The 15397-nt window shown below is 35.9% G+C and overlaps 1 protein-coding gene across 1 annotated transcript in view; it reads right to left on the reverse strand.

The window, feature by feature from the left end:
• Positions 1–2098: 2098 nt before the first annotated feature.
• The window catches only part of LOC124826163 (BEACH domain-containing protein C2-like), a 40261-nt gene continuing 26962 nt past the window's right edge, over positions 2099–15397 (reverse strand). The window contains exons 12-23 of the mRNA XM_088101305.1: positions 14399–14467; positions 14220–14306; positions 14025–14141; positions 12743–12892; positions 12456–12540; positions 12225–12345; positions 11520–11616; positions 5125–5238; positions 3823–3877; positions 3614–3751; positions 2412–2683; positions 2099–2161 (exon numbers count right to left, since the gene is read on the reverse strand). Of these exons, the coding sequence (XP_087957431.1) occupies positions 2099–2161; positions 2412–2683; positions 3614–3751; positions 3823–3877; positions 5125–5238; positions 11520–11616; positions 12225–12345; positions 12456–12540; positions 12743–12892; positions 14025–14141; positions 14220–14306; positions 14399–14467 (1368 nt within the window). The remainder of the gene's footprint in view (positions 2162–2411; positions 2684–3613; positions 3752–3822; positions 3878–5124; positions 5239–11519; positions 11617–12224; positions 12346–12455; positions 12541–12742; positions 12893–14024; positions 14142–14219; positions 14307–14398; positions 14468–15397) is intronic.

Genomic DNA, 15397 nt, shown 5'->3' on the forward strand with positions numbered 1-15397 from the left:
ATCACTAGAGCACTCAAGAAAAGTTTTATTTTATTTTTCGAAGAGTCTTTGTCCCATGTCACCTCAAGGTTATGAAGGACTAATGTACAAATGCAACCAAGATGACGTTCACTAGAGAAAGGAGAAAACTCTTTATGACCACTGTACCTCAAGCATGAGAGGGCTTGTGTTCGGAACGAAAAATTGAGGCGTCCTAGACCAAAGAACATAATTATTGCCTAGTACTATGTGTTCATTTAACTTTACGTGGTAAATTCTTTTCCTTTGGAATGCATTTTGTAGAAGTGCGTTTGTAAATGAAAGGTGAGATTATTTTTCATTTGTAATGACATTATAAAATGTTGGGGCAATGTCTTCAAGAATTAAAGGGATATCACAAACGTTGTGGAGCTCTTGAGTGAACGTTTACTTGTGATACTGCGGAACGGATGATTTCGTGGAAGAATGAGAAGTTGTATTCACAACCCAGATCAAGAAAAATTCAAGGCACCACAGATTCGTCATGAGTAGCAGCAATATTTGAGACATAATGAAATCATAATTGTGGGCACCCTTCATAATATGTATTTGAATTTCGATTTGTCACATTTCAAAGACTACCCTCCTTAGCCATTGAAATTAATACATGGTATATAATTTGACTTTTGTTGTATATAAATCTAAAACAACAAAAGGAAAATGAACAATATTTTTTAATAGAAATGAGAGTGATAAGACATCACTATATTGTTTGCCTTCCAACTGCTTTGCTATCACAATCAAAATCAAGGAAAACTTATTAACTAACCACTGTTATATTTTTATTAATATAAACAAAAATATTTATGGCAGGTTGTTACAAGCGAAAAGTATTAGTCGAAAAAAGGTTTACCATATTTTCATTGACCATAATAAAAAGAAGAGAACAAAACTGTAATGACCCTAACCTCAGTCAAAGCTTATCAGATACTAATATTTGAGTTCAAATGGGACAGCAAAAGAGCACTGCTAAAACTAGTAACCTAACCACTATGGTGGTAACCGGTCAGAGGTAGTCTTTACATATGTTACAATATGTCTCTGAGAACATGCAACGATAACACTAACAAACAGGAGTATTATAACTCCATTCTATTTTCATAATAGTTATTACATATAAAAGATCATGTAATCCATATTTGTATGCCTTAGAAGCTTATCATTTTATGAGATGCTTAAGGCCATCACCTTCCCAACCAAGCTTGAGCATTTGATCGACCACCTTCAAGCTCAACTGCAAGAAGCAATGAGCAGCGAGAATTACCAACCATTTGGGTGCATTCAGTCCAACAGGCACATAAAAATATCAAAAACTATCATACCGAACAGGTGTAAATTGTAAAACTCCAAATAATGTGCAAATCTAATTATTTTTATGAAACTAGATTGCAGGTGAAACATCAACTTTTATGCTTTTATCCAATTTACAAGGATCATAAAAAAAAATCATTGCTTGGGATCGTGGAATATTTAGAAACAGGATTCACTAGTAAATCGTAAGCAATGATTGATATTTGACAATGATCCTTATTAAGAGTGATCTAACTTACAGTCGGATCAGTGAAGACAATCAACTGTTTATCCCAAGTTGAAACCAAAAGATTTGTGTTATCTTTATTTAGGGCAAGAGCTGTGATATCCTGTCCTTCTCTCAGCTTCAACACATGAAACACCTACACAAGTTAGTATGGTAGAGTGGTTAGTATTGAAAAACAGTCCCAAGGATATGCATAGCAGGAAGGAAACAGGACTCCTGATGTTTGAGAGAATCAGAATGCCGTTCTTACTGAGTATTTTCCTATAATATGCAAATATTGAGGAAGTTTGAAGGCACATAAAGAAACAGTTTGATGAGAAATGAAAGATATGATGTTTTTTTGACAGCTCAATTTAAACATCTTAATATTGTACCTCCAAAGTGTGCAAATCCAGGAAGCAAATTGAAGGTGATGGAGCATTTATTCTGTTGGTATCGTGAGTTTCTTCTGAGTCTGAATAAAAATCTTCATTACCTGACTTACTGGATTGCGAATTCCAACTGCTATTGTAGGCTATACCATTTCTTGAGAATTAATTCCAATCAAAGCACTCCATCCATCAAGAGAAATTTCCATGCAACAAATGCTGCTAGAGAAAGGTAATTCTGATTTTGCAATCAGAACACCATTAAGAGTAAAGGTACTGATAATATGCTTTGATTCATTCCACACCACGACAATCCCTTCAGAGGAAAGGGAGACAGCGTGAGCCAACACACCATCCAGTCTTCTGACTAAACGTCCCTCTCTTATAGAGTGTAGGAGAACATCTGATGAGTGGGAGCATGAAACAACCATTCGAAGACCTGAGTTAACACAACAACTGAGTATTTCACTGTGGTGCCCCCTAAGTACCTGTATAGGGCCCTCAATACGGCGTCTACGATTCTTTTCCATCAACAAATGTGATGAAGAACTACTGCCAGTTGAAGGCCTCATGCCAGTGCCATTCCCAGTAGAAGATTCTGATGTGACACTTGAATGAGATGCAAGGGCCCTATGTATTCTCCAGAGTAATACTGTTGTATCTCGGGATCCTGTCACCAGGTAGTCACTATTCGGTGAGAGACCAAGGCAAGTTACAGGAGCACAGTGAGCATAGGCTGTTTCCAAGGTTTTAGCTCCATCTGAGGATATTAACTGATACTATTATCAGCATGCCCACCTAATCAGAAGTCCAATTGGCAAGTTAGATGTGAAAGACTCAGACAGTTTAAAAAGTTGCTACTACAAATATAGGTCAAGTTTCTTAGATGAATTTTAAGATCTGAGAGGGGGAAGAGAGAGTATTTTGAAAAACACAAAAAGAACTGCATTCTAGAAATAATACTTCTCTTCTTCAGCCTAGAGTTTATAATGGTTTTGGATATTATAACCATATGTTGAAGACCAGTCCCACTCAAAAAGATCTGGCTTAATTGAAGTATATTACTAGAAGGCCTGCTTAATTGAAGTATATATTTAAAATCTGGCTAAATCAAATAACAGGTCGCTGCTATGATTTCTCTACATTGTTTCGCTACTGCTTCAACTAGTGATTATTTTGAGCAAATAACAGAAGAAGTTGGAACTATTTACTTTTTACATCTATATAGTTTATTCTCCTTGTTCTTATACCTAAATCTTTTCCAAATAACAAATTTTCCCTTGGTGTTAATTCATAGCTGCAACGCCACATACAATTTTGTCTTTTCTAAGAAATACTAGAACATAGGGTATACCAAATGGCTATATAAGTACTGTTAACGTTCCCCCTTTGTTAATCCCCTTGAGAAAAATTCCTTGAAATTGATTAATTGTATTATCTGTATTTCCAGGAAAAATATAAATCCATGCTAATGGCAATGGTTATTATTTTAAGCTAACTTCTCATATAAGAGGTTAATTACCAGAAATAACCTTTTCACATACTACTAGTGGCAGGATATTTTAATAATACTAGCTCGTCTAGATTTATACCAGTAATAATTTCTTTGTCACATGTTATAGAGACAATAGCTTGGCTTCTAATTCCAGAAACAGGAAAGCCAATGCTTGGGGATATTGCCACTCTTCACCAGTCCCAGCAGGACCTTTTAACATGCGTATAATCCCACCAGCGGAACCTGATGTAGCCTTTCCATGATGAAAGAGGAATGGTGTACCCTGACCATCAGGTGTATTGGGTTGCCACTTGTGCTGTGCAACATGAGCTGCTGGTGCATTTAAATCAACAACCACAACCGTATCTGAAGACGCATGGATGGCAGCAGCTGGTAGATTGCACTGTTCAGGGATGGAATGGCATATGACTTGATTGCTTTTGGGTTGCGGAATATTGTCTGGTAGACATAAATATATACATTACAAATTTATCATTATAATCACATGCATTGATCATTGGCAGTTGAGCAAGCATGGAACAATAGGAGAGCACTTCGAAGCATTTCACCACAGGTTTTAAACAATTCTTAAAACAAAGGAGACACCTTATATATACATAAAATCTACTGAGGAGTAACATAACATAGTAATGAAAAAAGTAGTCAGAGGTACTCGAAACAGATAAATTGGGCTTTCTTTATGACTGGGTAGGTAGTGTCTAATCCAGGATCAATTTATTTTTTCTCTCTTTCTACTAGTAGGAAGGAGAGAGGAAGGATTCATAATTCTTAAGTTAGAACAAAATAATTTCTCTTATTATTTCCCATTACATACATTCGAGATTATATATATATATATATATATATATATATATATATATATATATATATATATATATATATATATATAAATTGATTAGACAATTTAGAAAACAAGTACAGTCTATTCTAGGAAATAAATTCCAGAGATTGCAGGATTATTATACTAGTAATAAAACTGAGATACAACAAATATACAGAATTAAAGTCAATAGGAATAAAATCTAAATCTTTCTTGACCCTAATGTTCTCCACAAATAGGATGGAGATACTGATCTCATGTACAAGTTTTTTTTTTTTAATTTGTTTTTTTTATAGGTGGAGCATATGGCTGGAGTATATTAGAATACTTTGGTCTGTTAGTTGGATACAATTTTTACTAAAATCTGCTTAATGAAACTTAGTTATGCACATAATACATGATTTGTAGTAGCTACCTTAAATCATTTAATCATAGTAACTTACTTAGTAAAAGATTTTCTTACGAGACAAATAATGAAACAGATGGAATATTTAACAAATAAAAATAAAACCCTTTTTGTATTGAAATACTTAAGGGAATCAAAGTCAATGGTAAGTAAAATATAAGAAATGGGGACGAGTATGGGTTTTGGTCATGTTTGGGGTTTTTTCCTGTAAGAGTTTAGAATTAGTGAGTAATTTAGTAAAAAGAAATAGACATTTTTCTCTTCATATAGGAACCGAAATAAAGAAAAACAGCCATTATCCATGCATGGCTAATGGCTAATCATGAATTATTAGTTTGCTTGATGACTTTTGTATGTAAATCTAGACACATTACAGAAAGCCAAAATAAAATATGGGTAACAAGACAGGGAGCACACATGCATGCTTACTCAGAAAGAAGTAATCAATATCAAAGTTACCTGCAAATGAAGAACTTCTGATAGTGGCTTCTTCTTCAAGTGTGGAATAGTCAAAAGTTGGGATGGTGTTTGTCCAAAATAAGCAATCTGATCTTGTGTGGCATGCTGTTGCACCTTTGCATGTCATGCACAGTAGAAAGTACGAGTGTTAACAGAAATAAGTCAGTTTGGATAGTTTGTAGATGTATTACTTATAGTTTTCTTTGTACATCTGTAGATTTATTAGTAAATTACTTTATACAGATGTCAGTTCTTATGCAGTTGTTAGTATGTAGACTGTTGCTTCCAGTACCCTATCAATTTTCTTCCAGCTCCCCATCCTAGTTACTGGAAAATTTTTCCAAGTGGGTGAGTATTTTCTGGAAATGCGGGTGACTGCCTTGTTGAAAAATGTTTCCAGAATTGGTTTAGTGTGTTCCGGAAATAAAATCCAAAATGATGAAGTGCAGGCAGAAATTTAATGGGGTGCAAGAAGAAACAGCCTAGTAAGTAATATCTATAAATATTTGCGTACTCATACTTTCAAATGTGATATACGTAATAAAAATTCAGTTCATGTTCAGTTCTCTTTCTCTCTTTTAACCCTCAGTTCAATTCATCTAAGACGGCATCCAAAACATTTTTTTTACGATCAAGCTTCTCCACTCAAGCTTCTTCACTGAGTTCTTCATGATTCAGCTCGCTGTTGCTTCTGTTCAGTCAATTTAGTACTTTCTATTGGTGAATTGTTATAGGTTCCTGATTTTGAGATTATCTTAGTCTCTTTGATGCTGTTCATAATTTTCTTCATTCCCATTTTGCAGTGGTGAATTATGCATTCTGCTGCTGGTTCATTATCAGTTCATAATTTTCTGTTTTATTGTAATTGAGCTCTGTGAAGTTAATTGGAAGTTGCAATCAGTGAATTGTCCTCATAGCTACTTTTTCTTTTGGTGATAGTGAATTGAGCTTTTTGAACAATGACTTTGTTCTTATATCCACTTTTCTTCTTTTCAATTGCACTTGGCAATAGTGAGTTTTGCTTTGCACAAGGTGAATTTCACTTTGGACAAGGTGAATTTCGCTTCACAATCGTTTCCAACAACTATTGTTGAGAAACTTGATGATTGTAATTAGTGGCACTGGCTTCAATATGTTGAACCAGTAATCAAATCGCACAAGTTACAACGATTTGTTGTGAATCCAATGGTTCCACCTTGCTTTCTAACTGATTGTGTTGCTAACAGTATCGATCGTGAGCATGAAGCTTGGGAAGTTTGGTATCCAACGTTACTGGTTTTGTACTCATTCATATGAAGTTTGGGAGAAAATTCATGAGTATTTCAGTCTTCAAACAAGTCTTGTACATGACAGCTGCGTACTACAATGCATTCTATCAACTTGGTTCCAAATCAATGGAAGAGTATTTGCTCAAGATTAAATATTATGTTGTGAGCTTGCTGGGGTTGGTGTTCTTGTGCGACATGAAGAATATGTTCATGCTATTTTAGAAGGTGTTTCATTTGACTATGCTCCAGTTGTATTTGTTATTGAGAGTAAGAAATGCACACCTTTAATTACTGAAATTGAAGTTCTTTTGTATGGACATGAAACATGCCTTAATTGTTATGCTTAAGAGACACCAACTTTAGTCCCACCACACTGCATTACACTCAAGCTCCTTACACTTATTGTGACAGCCAATGTGGAGGCTTTCTCACTAGAGTATCCTCTCGTGGTGGTAGTTCTAGCACAGCATGTGGTGGAAAATTAGCCAATTTTCAGTGCCAAATATGTCTCAAATTTGGACATACAACCAACGTTTGTTATTTCATATCTGATGCATCCTATCAGCCTCATGAATCACTGTTTTTCATTTATCGTGTTACACAACAGTCCATTCCTTATTTGGCTGGTTCATATAAAACATCAAATACTTGGGAGAATCCTAATACCAAGCGTAAGAACAATGCTCAACCGAGTGCAATGATGATGAAGTCTACTTCTCAAGGTAATGCCAATAGTTCTTGGATACCAGATTTTGGTGCAAGCTTCCATGTTACTGGTGAACCACAAAACATGTAATAGTGGTGCAGGTTTGAGTATTTATGGTGGTGGTTCCTCCTCTTTTGTCACCTTATGAGTCACTTTTCAACTAAATAATTTGTTGGATGTTCCTTCCTGTTGAATATAGTGAAAAACTATATTTGAATTAATCTCCCTTGTGTAAAATACACACATAGGGTTCTCTATTTATAATAGAAGAAATATGGGCTAAGCCCAAAATACAAATGAGAAATAATAACAAACTAACTAAAAGATAAAAGATATAATATATCTAACACTCCCCCTCAAGCTGGAGCATACAAATTGTATGAACTAAGCTTGGAATAGATGAACTCAGTGTTGAACTAGATGATTTGTCTTCAAGAGTGTGAGGCAAACATAGATGGACTAACAGCAGCTTGTGAAACTTCAACTTCAAAAGTGGATGAAGGAGAGCCGTGTGGACAATGATAAACTGCAAGGACTGATTCCCAATCAATGATGGATGAGTGACGGGATCAACAGTAGTAGCTGAAAGCTAAGAGCTACAAAACTGCAGGGACTACACTAAATCCTCATCAATGATGGATGGGTGACGGATCAACAGTAGTAGCTGAAATCTACAAAACTGCAGGGACTACACCCATATTTATGTGACTTGCAGTGTCTTGGAAACGTACTCCCCCTTAGTGTGAAGGTGGAAATGTGAAAGATCACAGTTGCTGAACCACTAAAACAAAACAAAATATTAAGCTACAATGCTGAAACAAAGACATCAAGATATGTTGGAGGTCCAAGATTCTTTGCTGGACAACTCCCAAGTGGTGATACTCAGCCGTGTATCACAAGAAGATCGGGCTAAACTCTAGCATCGAACAACGGCAAACAGTGCTAACTCTAGCACCAAACAGCAGCAAACAGTGCTAACTCTAGCACTGAACAGCGGCAAACAGGGCCAAACATCGGGCTAACTCTAGCACCGAAAAGTGGCAAACAGTGCCGAACAGCGGCAAACTAAACGGCGCCGGACAGCGGAAACGGCACCTGGACAACGATCAATAGTGGCTGGACAGTGGTCAAACGGCGCGGACAGCGGGAAACGGCGCGTGGACAGCAGCAAACGGCGCGGGGACAGCGGCGATGGTCTGGTTGGCGAGACCGACTCCGATCATCAAGTTGGGCAGCCATGGAGAGGGAGAAACCCTAAAAAATTCAAAGTACTCCGATTGATGCAACGACCACAGATCCAGAAAGAGGGCGAAGAGGCGATTACGGCAGTGCTGATCGGCGGCGGAAAGCTCCGGCGACGCGCCGGCACGCGCGCCGGCAGCGGCGGCAGCGGTGACTCTTGCGGCGGCGCGTGAAGGCGCGTGAGAGGTCCGTTCGCCGCGATCTTCATACCACGGTGGTCGCCCGGTCGAGACGATTCCGATGGTGTGGTCGCCGGTCGATTCTGGAACTCCGGCGGCGGCGGCGGTGGCCGGAGGCGGCGACGGACTTGCCGGAAAGAAGCGGCAGCGACGGTGGAGAGATCTGACTGCACGGTGCTGACTGTGGCACAGATTTAAGAGAAAAAGAAAGAGAGAAGGGTTGCCCACTGAAATTTTAGGGGGCTGCCGGCGGCCATGGCGGCCAGCCGCCGGCAGACAGCAGAGACACCAGAAGAAGATCAGAGAACCTGCTCTGATACCATGTTAAATATAGTGAAAAACTATATTTGAATTAATCTCCCTTGTGTAAAATACACACATAGGGTTCTCTATTTATAATAGAAGAAATATGGGCTAAGCCCAAAATACAAATGAGAAATAATAACAAACTAACTAAAAGATAAAAGATATAATATATCTAACACTTCCATTACTAAAAATGTGTTAATTGTTAGTTAATTTGAAAAAGATAATTTAGTTTTCTTTGAGTTCCATTCTAACAAATTTCTTGTCAAATCATAGGGACGAATAAAGTTCTTTTTTAAGGAATTGTTGGTGTTCATGGACTTTATTCGTTCAACAATGATTAGCTTCACAGTCAATCTTTTCAGCGGCATTCCTCTTCTAAGTCCACTGGCTATTATGCTCAACATTCTTTTTTAGTAAACTCTTTTCAACAATGTCAATAAGGCCAATCTTGTAGATAATAGTGTACATATGTGGCACAATTGACTTGGTCATCGAAATAATCATGTAATGCAAACTGTACTCAAACATTGTAAAATTCCAGTGTCTAATAAAGCCGATTGTCAATTTTGTTCATCTTGTTGTGTTGGAAAATCACATAGATTGCCTTCTCATGTCCCTAGATCTGTATATTCTCCCTTAGAACTTAATTTCGTTGATCTTTGGGGACCTGTACATCTTATTTCTCATGCAGAATTCAAATATTATGTTTTTTTGTTGTTACTTACTCTAGATACACCTGGATATTTCAAATAAAGTCTAAATTTGACATGTTAATTGTATTTCAAACCTTTAAGACAATGGTTGAATCACAACTGAATTACAAAATCAAAAGTGTTTGGCTCAGTCTGATTGGGGTGGTGAATATAGTCCCTTTACCAAAGTTTTAGCTCATCATGGTATAGTTCATAGACTTATTAGTCCTCATACTCATTGTCAAAATGGTGTTGTTAAATGTAAACTTAGGCACATTATTAATTTACCTTACATTGTTGCGTCATGCTTCTCCTCCTTTACAAATTTGGGATCAAGCATTTATTATTGCAGTATATCTTATCAATAGGCTGCCTACAACATCTCTAGACTTTTCCATGTCGTATTCTGCTTTGTTTAATAAACATCCAAATTTTCATTTCCTCAAAAGTTTTGATTGTAAGATGACTCTAAACCTGACTCTGATACCATGTTAAGAAGTGAACTTTAAGCCTAACTCAACCCTATAAAACCAGCTTGTAAGATGAGATTTGCACTCACTATATACTCTAAACTGGCCTTATCACTAGTCGATGCGGGGCCTCTAATACAACTTGATGTCAATATATCCTTTTTGAATGATTATCTTGATGAAACAGTTTATATGCAACAACCACCTGGTTTTGAAGCAAGTGATCAGGCTCTTGTTTGTGAGTTGAATAAAGCAGTCTATGGTTTTGTTAACCACACTTGTGATGCCTCTCTCTTCATCTACATAAAAGGAATTAAAAGTTGTGGTTTATGATGATATAATCATAACTGGAAGCTCTATTACTCTCATTCAGAATATTACAACTTGACTTCATGCACCTTTTTCCTTAAAACAACTAGGTCAACTAGACTATTTTCTTGGCTTTGAGATATAATATTTCTCTGATTTGTCTATTCTCATGACTCAGACAAAGTATGTAAGAGACTTGCTTCATATAACATCATTCAATTTCATCCCCTATGATCTCCAATTGCAAGTTGTCTAAACATGGTATTGATCTTTTTCCAGATCCTATTTTATTTCGTTAAGTGCTTGGTGCTTTGAAATATGTCACTCTTACTCGGCCAAAAGTTAGCTTTGTTGCAAACAAAGTTTGTCAGTTTATTGCTAACCCATTGGATTCTCATTGGGTTGTAGTTAAACGCATTTAGGGTTTAGGGCAAACTCAATGTGAGGAATTTTCTTCTGAAAAATCTTGTCCTTGAGTTTGTGAGGGGATGTTAGTAGAACCAAGTCAGTTTGTATAGTTTGTAGATGTATTACATGTAAGTTTTCTTTGTACAGCTGTAGGTTTACTTGTAATCTACTTTGTACAGCTGTCAGTTATTTTACAGCTTTTAGTAAGCAATGCCAATAAATGCATCTTGTACACATACTTTCTGATGCAATATACATAATAAAGATTCATTTCATATTCAGTTCTCTTCCTCTCTTTTCACTCTGGATAAGTTATTTGTTGAGGTCTGATGCTTTTATAATATTCAGAGGTGTTGCATATGATTGATGTTGTTTGTGACGCAAACATAGTTGGGCGAAATGCCTCCTTAGAACTTTTTCTAAAAGTTATGCAATCACATTAATTGCTTTTGATTAAAAAAGAGATAGTAATGCCACAAGGGATTCTTTTTCTAGCTCTAATTTTAACAAAAAAGATGAAAGCGATTTTTTCTCCATCACATCTGTTATATTTTCCTCAGTTTCTCTACATCTTGTATTGGTCACAAGGGAAATTTATCATGACAAACAAGAAAGCTAACCAACAAAAAAAGGATTGCATTGTTTATCAAGCTTAAGCAGTTAATTTCCTTACTAATAAAATTATGGAAACAAACACATATATAAGTGACAAACATAACTATAGCTAACATGTACTTTAGTCCTTTAACCAAAGAAGGTAGTTCTCATACAACAATTAATGTGGAAAATATAAAGAGGCAACGGAGACATACTGGGTCAGATATTTTATCAATATCCACTGTCCCTTCATAAGTAATGTAAAAGAAAACATTATTTGCGGCAATAGCTTCTTTTCCCCGTTGCTTATACCTGCATGGTTAAATCCATTTAATGTAACCATATGCAAATTTTCAAGGGACTAAAATAAAGTGAAAATTTAAAAAGGAATGCTATAGATATGTACATAAAAAATGATAGAAAAATAAAACTCATGAATAAACAAAAGGTTGTTAGGAATTCAAGTATGATTTGAATGTCTCACCTTGAATAGAAATGAGAAAGTTGAGTGACATATAAGAAAATAAAGACCCACAAACATGAACCCTTAAGGTTTTATGTTAAAGGTGGTGTCAGGTCTTTTATATGTGTAACTTATGGCTCATAGGTTGTAAATATGCTCAGTTTATCCCAGTAAAGAAAAATGGTAGGTTTATCTTGGTGTCTGACTCAAATGGAGACAAGTCCCGTTGTGGTAGAAACCCAACAATAGTAAGGGTAAGGGGAAGTTGTTGAGATAAATGGCTGGTACAAGCATGTCTTGTTGTGGAAAGTGGTGTCAAATCTTTTATATGGGCAGCTCATACTTCGAAGGTGGTGAATATCCTCAGTCTATCCTAGTAAAAATATCTCAACAGCTTTGAACCAGGCTTTCAAGCCAAAAGAATATGGAGAAAACGAAAAGCAAGAAGAAAACCTACCCAAATATGAGATCAATCCACTCATGCAAATGAGAAGATACATATTCACTCTCCAGAGCCATCCTATGCTTGTGCACAAAATCAACTGGATTCTCTGCCCAAGCAGGAAGTTTTACAGTATCTGGTATGACAAAAGTAATTCTCATGAAGGGGTAATAACTTTAATATGCATATATATGTAGTCACAATTTCTTCTTAAAAAGGAAATGGAGAAAATCTCAATGAGTATACCAAGCTTTCCTCCCAATTGTGTTGTGCCAAAATCAATTGAATTTTCATTTGTGAGGACCTCAGGGAGGTAAAATAGCTCAGGAACCTAAGTTGAGATTGAAATAGGAAAAAAAAAGAATGAAATATAAGTTTGAAGAAAACCATGGGAAGCATTTAAAAATATAAGTACTAAACACATTGAAGTCCTCCAAGAACAACTACAAGTCTTTGGTATGCAAGTACAAAAAAATTTAATTAAAAGCATTCAAGAAAACCAATCATGCTGTCATAAGTTAGTAAAGATATACCAATTCCTTCACATCACTCATGTCCTCAAGAACTCCATTCCAAGTAGCAAAAATATCAGAAAACATTCGATCTGCATGATCAAATTTTCCACCTTGAAGTTTGATTGCAAGAGTAGTGAATGGTTCAACCCTAATAAGATAATACAAAACCTGTAAAAGATAATAACGATTAACTAATGCAAAATGAGCAACTAAAATGCAACCATATTAAATGCTGTCATTTGCATACTGGGTGATAGCTTCTGTTGCAACTTCAGAAGAACTGAGAAAAAGCATCGTGATTTGGATTTATTGTATGACTTAGAAAGGAAATGGGAAATTTAATGCAGAAGCCAAAAATAACTACAGATGCTAACAAGACCCTTCCGAAACAGCCTCTTTACATGTGTGTGTATATATACATATAGATATGTATATATATATGTATGTATATATATATATATATATGTATGTATTATATATATATGTATGTATGTATATATATATATATGTATGTATATATATATATATATGTATATATATATATATTATATATATGTATATATGTATATATATATATATATGTGTGTGTGTGTGTGTAAGGGTAGGGCCACATACAATGACCCTTTCCTGTACTTTCTCATGCAAGAAGCCTTTTAACGCTGGGGTATGTTAGTAGCATGCCAACATACAAGAAATAAAAATAAATAAAATAGCATAACATTAAAGTGCCCAAGTTTACACTAATCACATTTTGTGAGGTGTCTTTCTGCATCAGGACTTTGTTGACAATACTGAACGCAAACCAACCTTACTTTAATATCCTAAGCATTCATAATTTGATTGGTATCACATGGAAGCCATTTTGTTTGATCTTAACATGATTGACCATTTAAAGCATCCTGGCAAAAAATCTACATCTTATTCCCTTTAAAAATCATCTAGCCCAAAATCAATAAATATTCTCTATCTCCCTTTTTTGTGAGCGCCATAGGTTCAGATGATTGTACATTTGATACTTCTAAGATACTCACATAATGCAGCCAAAAATGATCCAAATTTTATTGAGTGTAATTCAGGATAGGTGAAACTTCGTATATTTCAAATTGGGAGTTCATGCAAAATATTAAACTTGACATCAACTCAAAGTTAATCACTTAAGCTCCATCTGAATCAACCATGTAGAGGACACTAATTTCTTGATAGAACTCACAAGTAAGAGAATAAACCAAAGACTAGCGTCAACAGTCTACGTACTAAATTACCAGAGGAAAATTCAAAGGAGGTGGAGAGTGGGACCTACTGTTCCTGCACTTGAGTAGTGTGATCCATAGTGGAATTTTGGTATTACGGGGTCATCAAAGCTGGAGTATCTCTCTTGAAATTTTTTAAGACGATCTGGGTTCAGTGCTCCAATTGGCTGCATGATATAAAAAATTACAAATTTAAAATATGAAGTAATTTCCCTTGATTTCATCAAAGCAACATTCATGATAACCTTTGAAAGATCCCGGTAAGAAGAAGGATTAGAAAGATCCAAGCTCTTTGAACTGTAATCAGAAAGAATCCAGGGGAAAACTGGATACTGCAAAAAATTCATAATGATAAAATATATAACATGAAGATAGAGTTAAAGAGTTTAATTATAGAATGCAATAAGTTAGTAGCGAAGATCACCTGGGTTATATCATTATAACTACGCCCAGCCAATGTATTGAGTTGCATTAGATACTCAAAATTACTGATCTGCATAAGGGCACCGCAAAATCAAAGTTAGTAAGCAAATTACATTCGAAACTAATTGCTTGTCTGGGTAGCTGTTACTAAAAAGTATGATAAAATTTTCAACAACTTATGCCAAATTTCATATGTTTGTGTTAGAGATACCAGAGCACCTCTGCTGCTAATCAATACAATGACATACACAGTATTGCTATTTTAGTTCAGTTAGTTTCGTTTGGCTTAAGCAATTGCTTAGAGAATGATGGGGAAAGGGCCAAAAAATATAACAACTTGGCAAAGAGTAATAATGCAGCGGAAATTCAATCCCTCTTCTTGTGAGAATCTGTGAGGAGCACCAAACAAATAGAACAAAAATAGAATCTAAAGCACAAAGAGACACCAACAATTTTTAACATGAAAAACCCTCAATGCAAGGGTAAAAACCACGAGTCGTCCAGACTAAAGAAAAATACACTATGATCAATAATAGGGTACAAAAGAGTCTCCAATAATAACACCAAATGATGTGTTCAATAAGCCAATTTAAATAAGCAAAAATGCTTACAAATGAGAACAAAGAAGATGAAAATTCTTCAAAACAAGGCTTCTGGTGTGAGACCGATTTCTCTCAATCTAGACCTCCGATTGACGATCCGAACGGTCAGAATGAAGAACCATATGTCGGGAACCTACTGTCTAAAAATCAGCTCACTGCAACGGTGAACGACTTCACAGCGACGAAAACACCAATGCAGGTGTAGGGTTATGCGGGAATAGCTTTCTCTCTTCCTTTTTATCTCACTTTGCTTTTGCCTCTCTTCAAATGACTCTAATGTGCCCTACTAATCTGACCCATCTTAATTTAACCTAGTGAGACATAAAGGCCACATTATTTGGGTCTATTCTCCACATAGGAAGGGAGCCCAATAACCCAACAAAGAGTTACAATTTGGT

This window comes from Vigna umbellata, chromosome 11 (genome assembly GCF_029865625.1).
Source record: "Vigna umbellata cultivar VRB3 chromosome 11, Vumbellata_1.0, whole genome shotgun sequence".
Lineage (NCBI taxonomy): Eukaryota > Viridiplantae > Streptophyta > Magnoliopsida > Fabales > Fabaceae > Vigna > Vigna umbellata.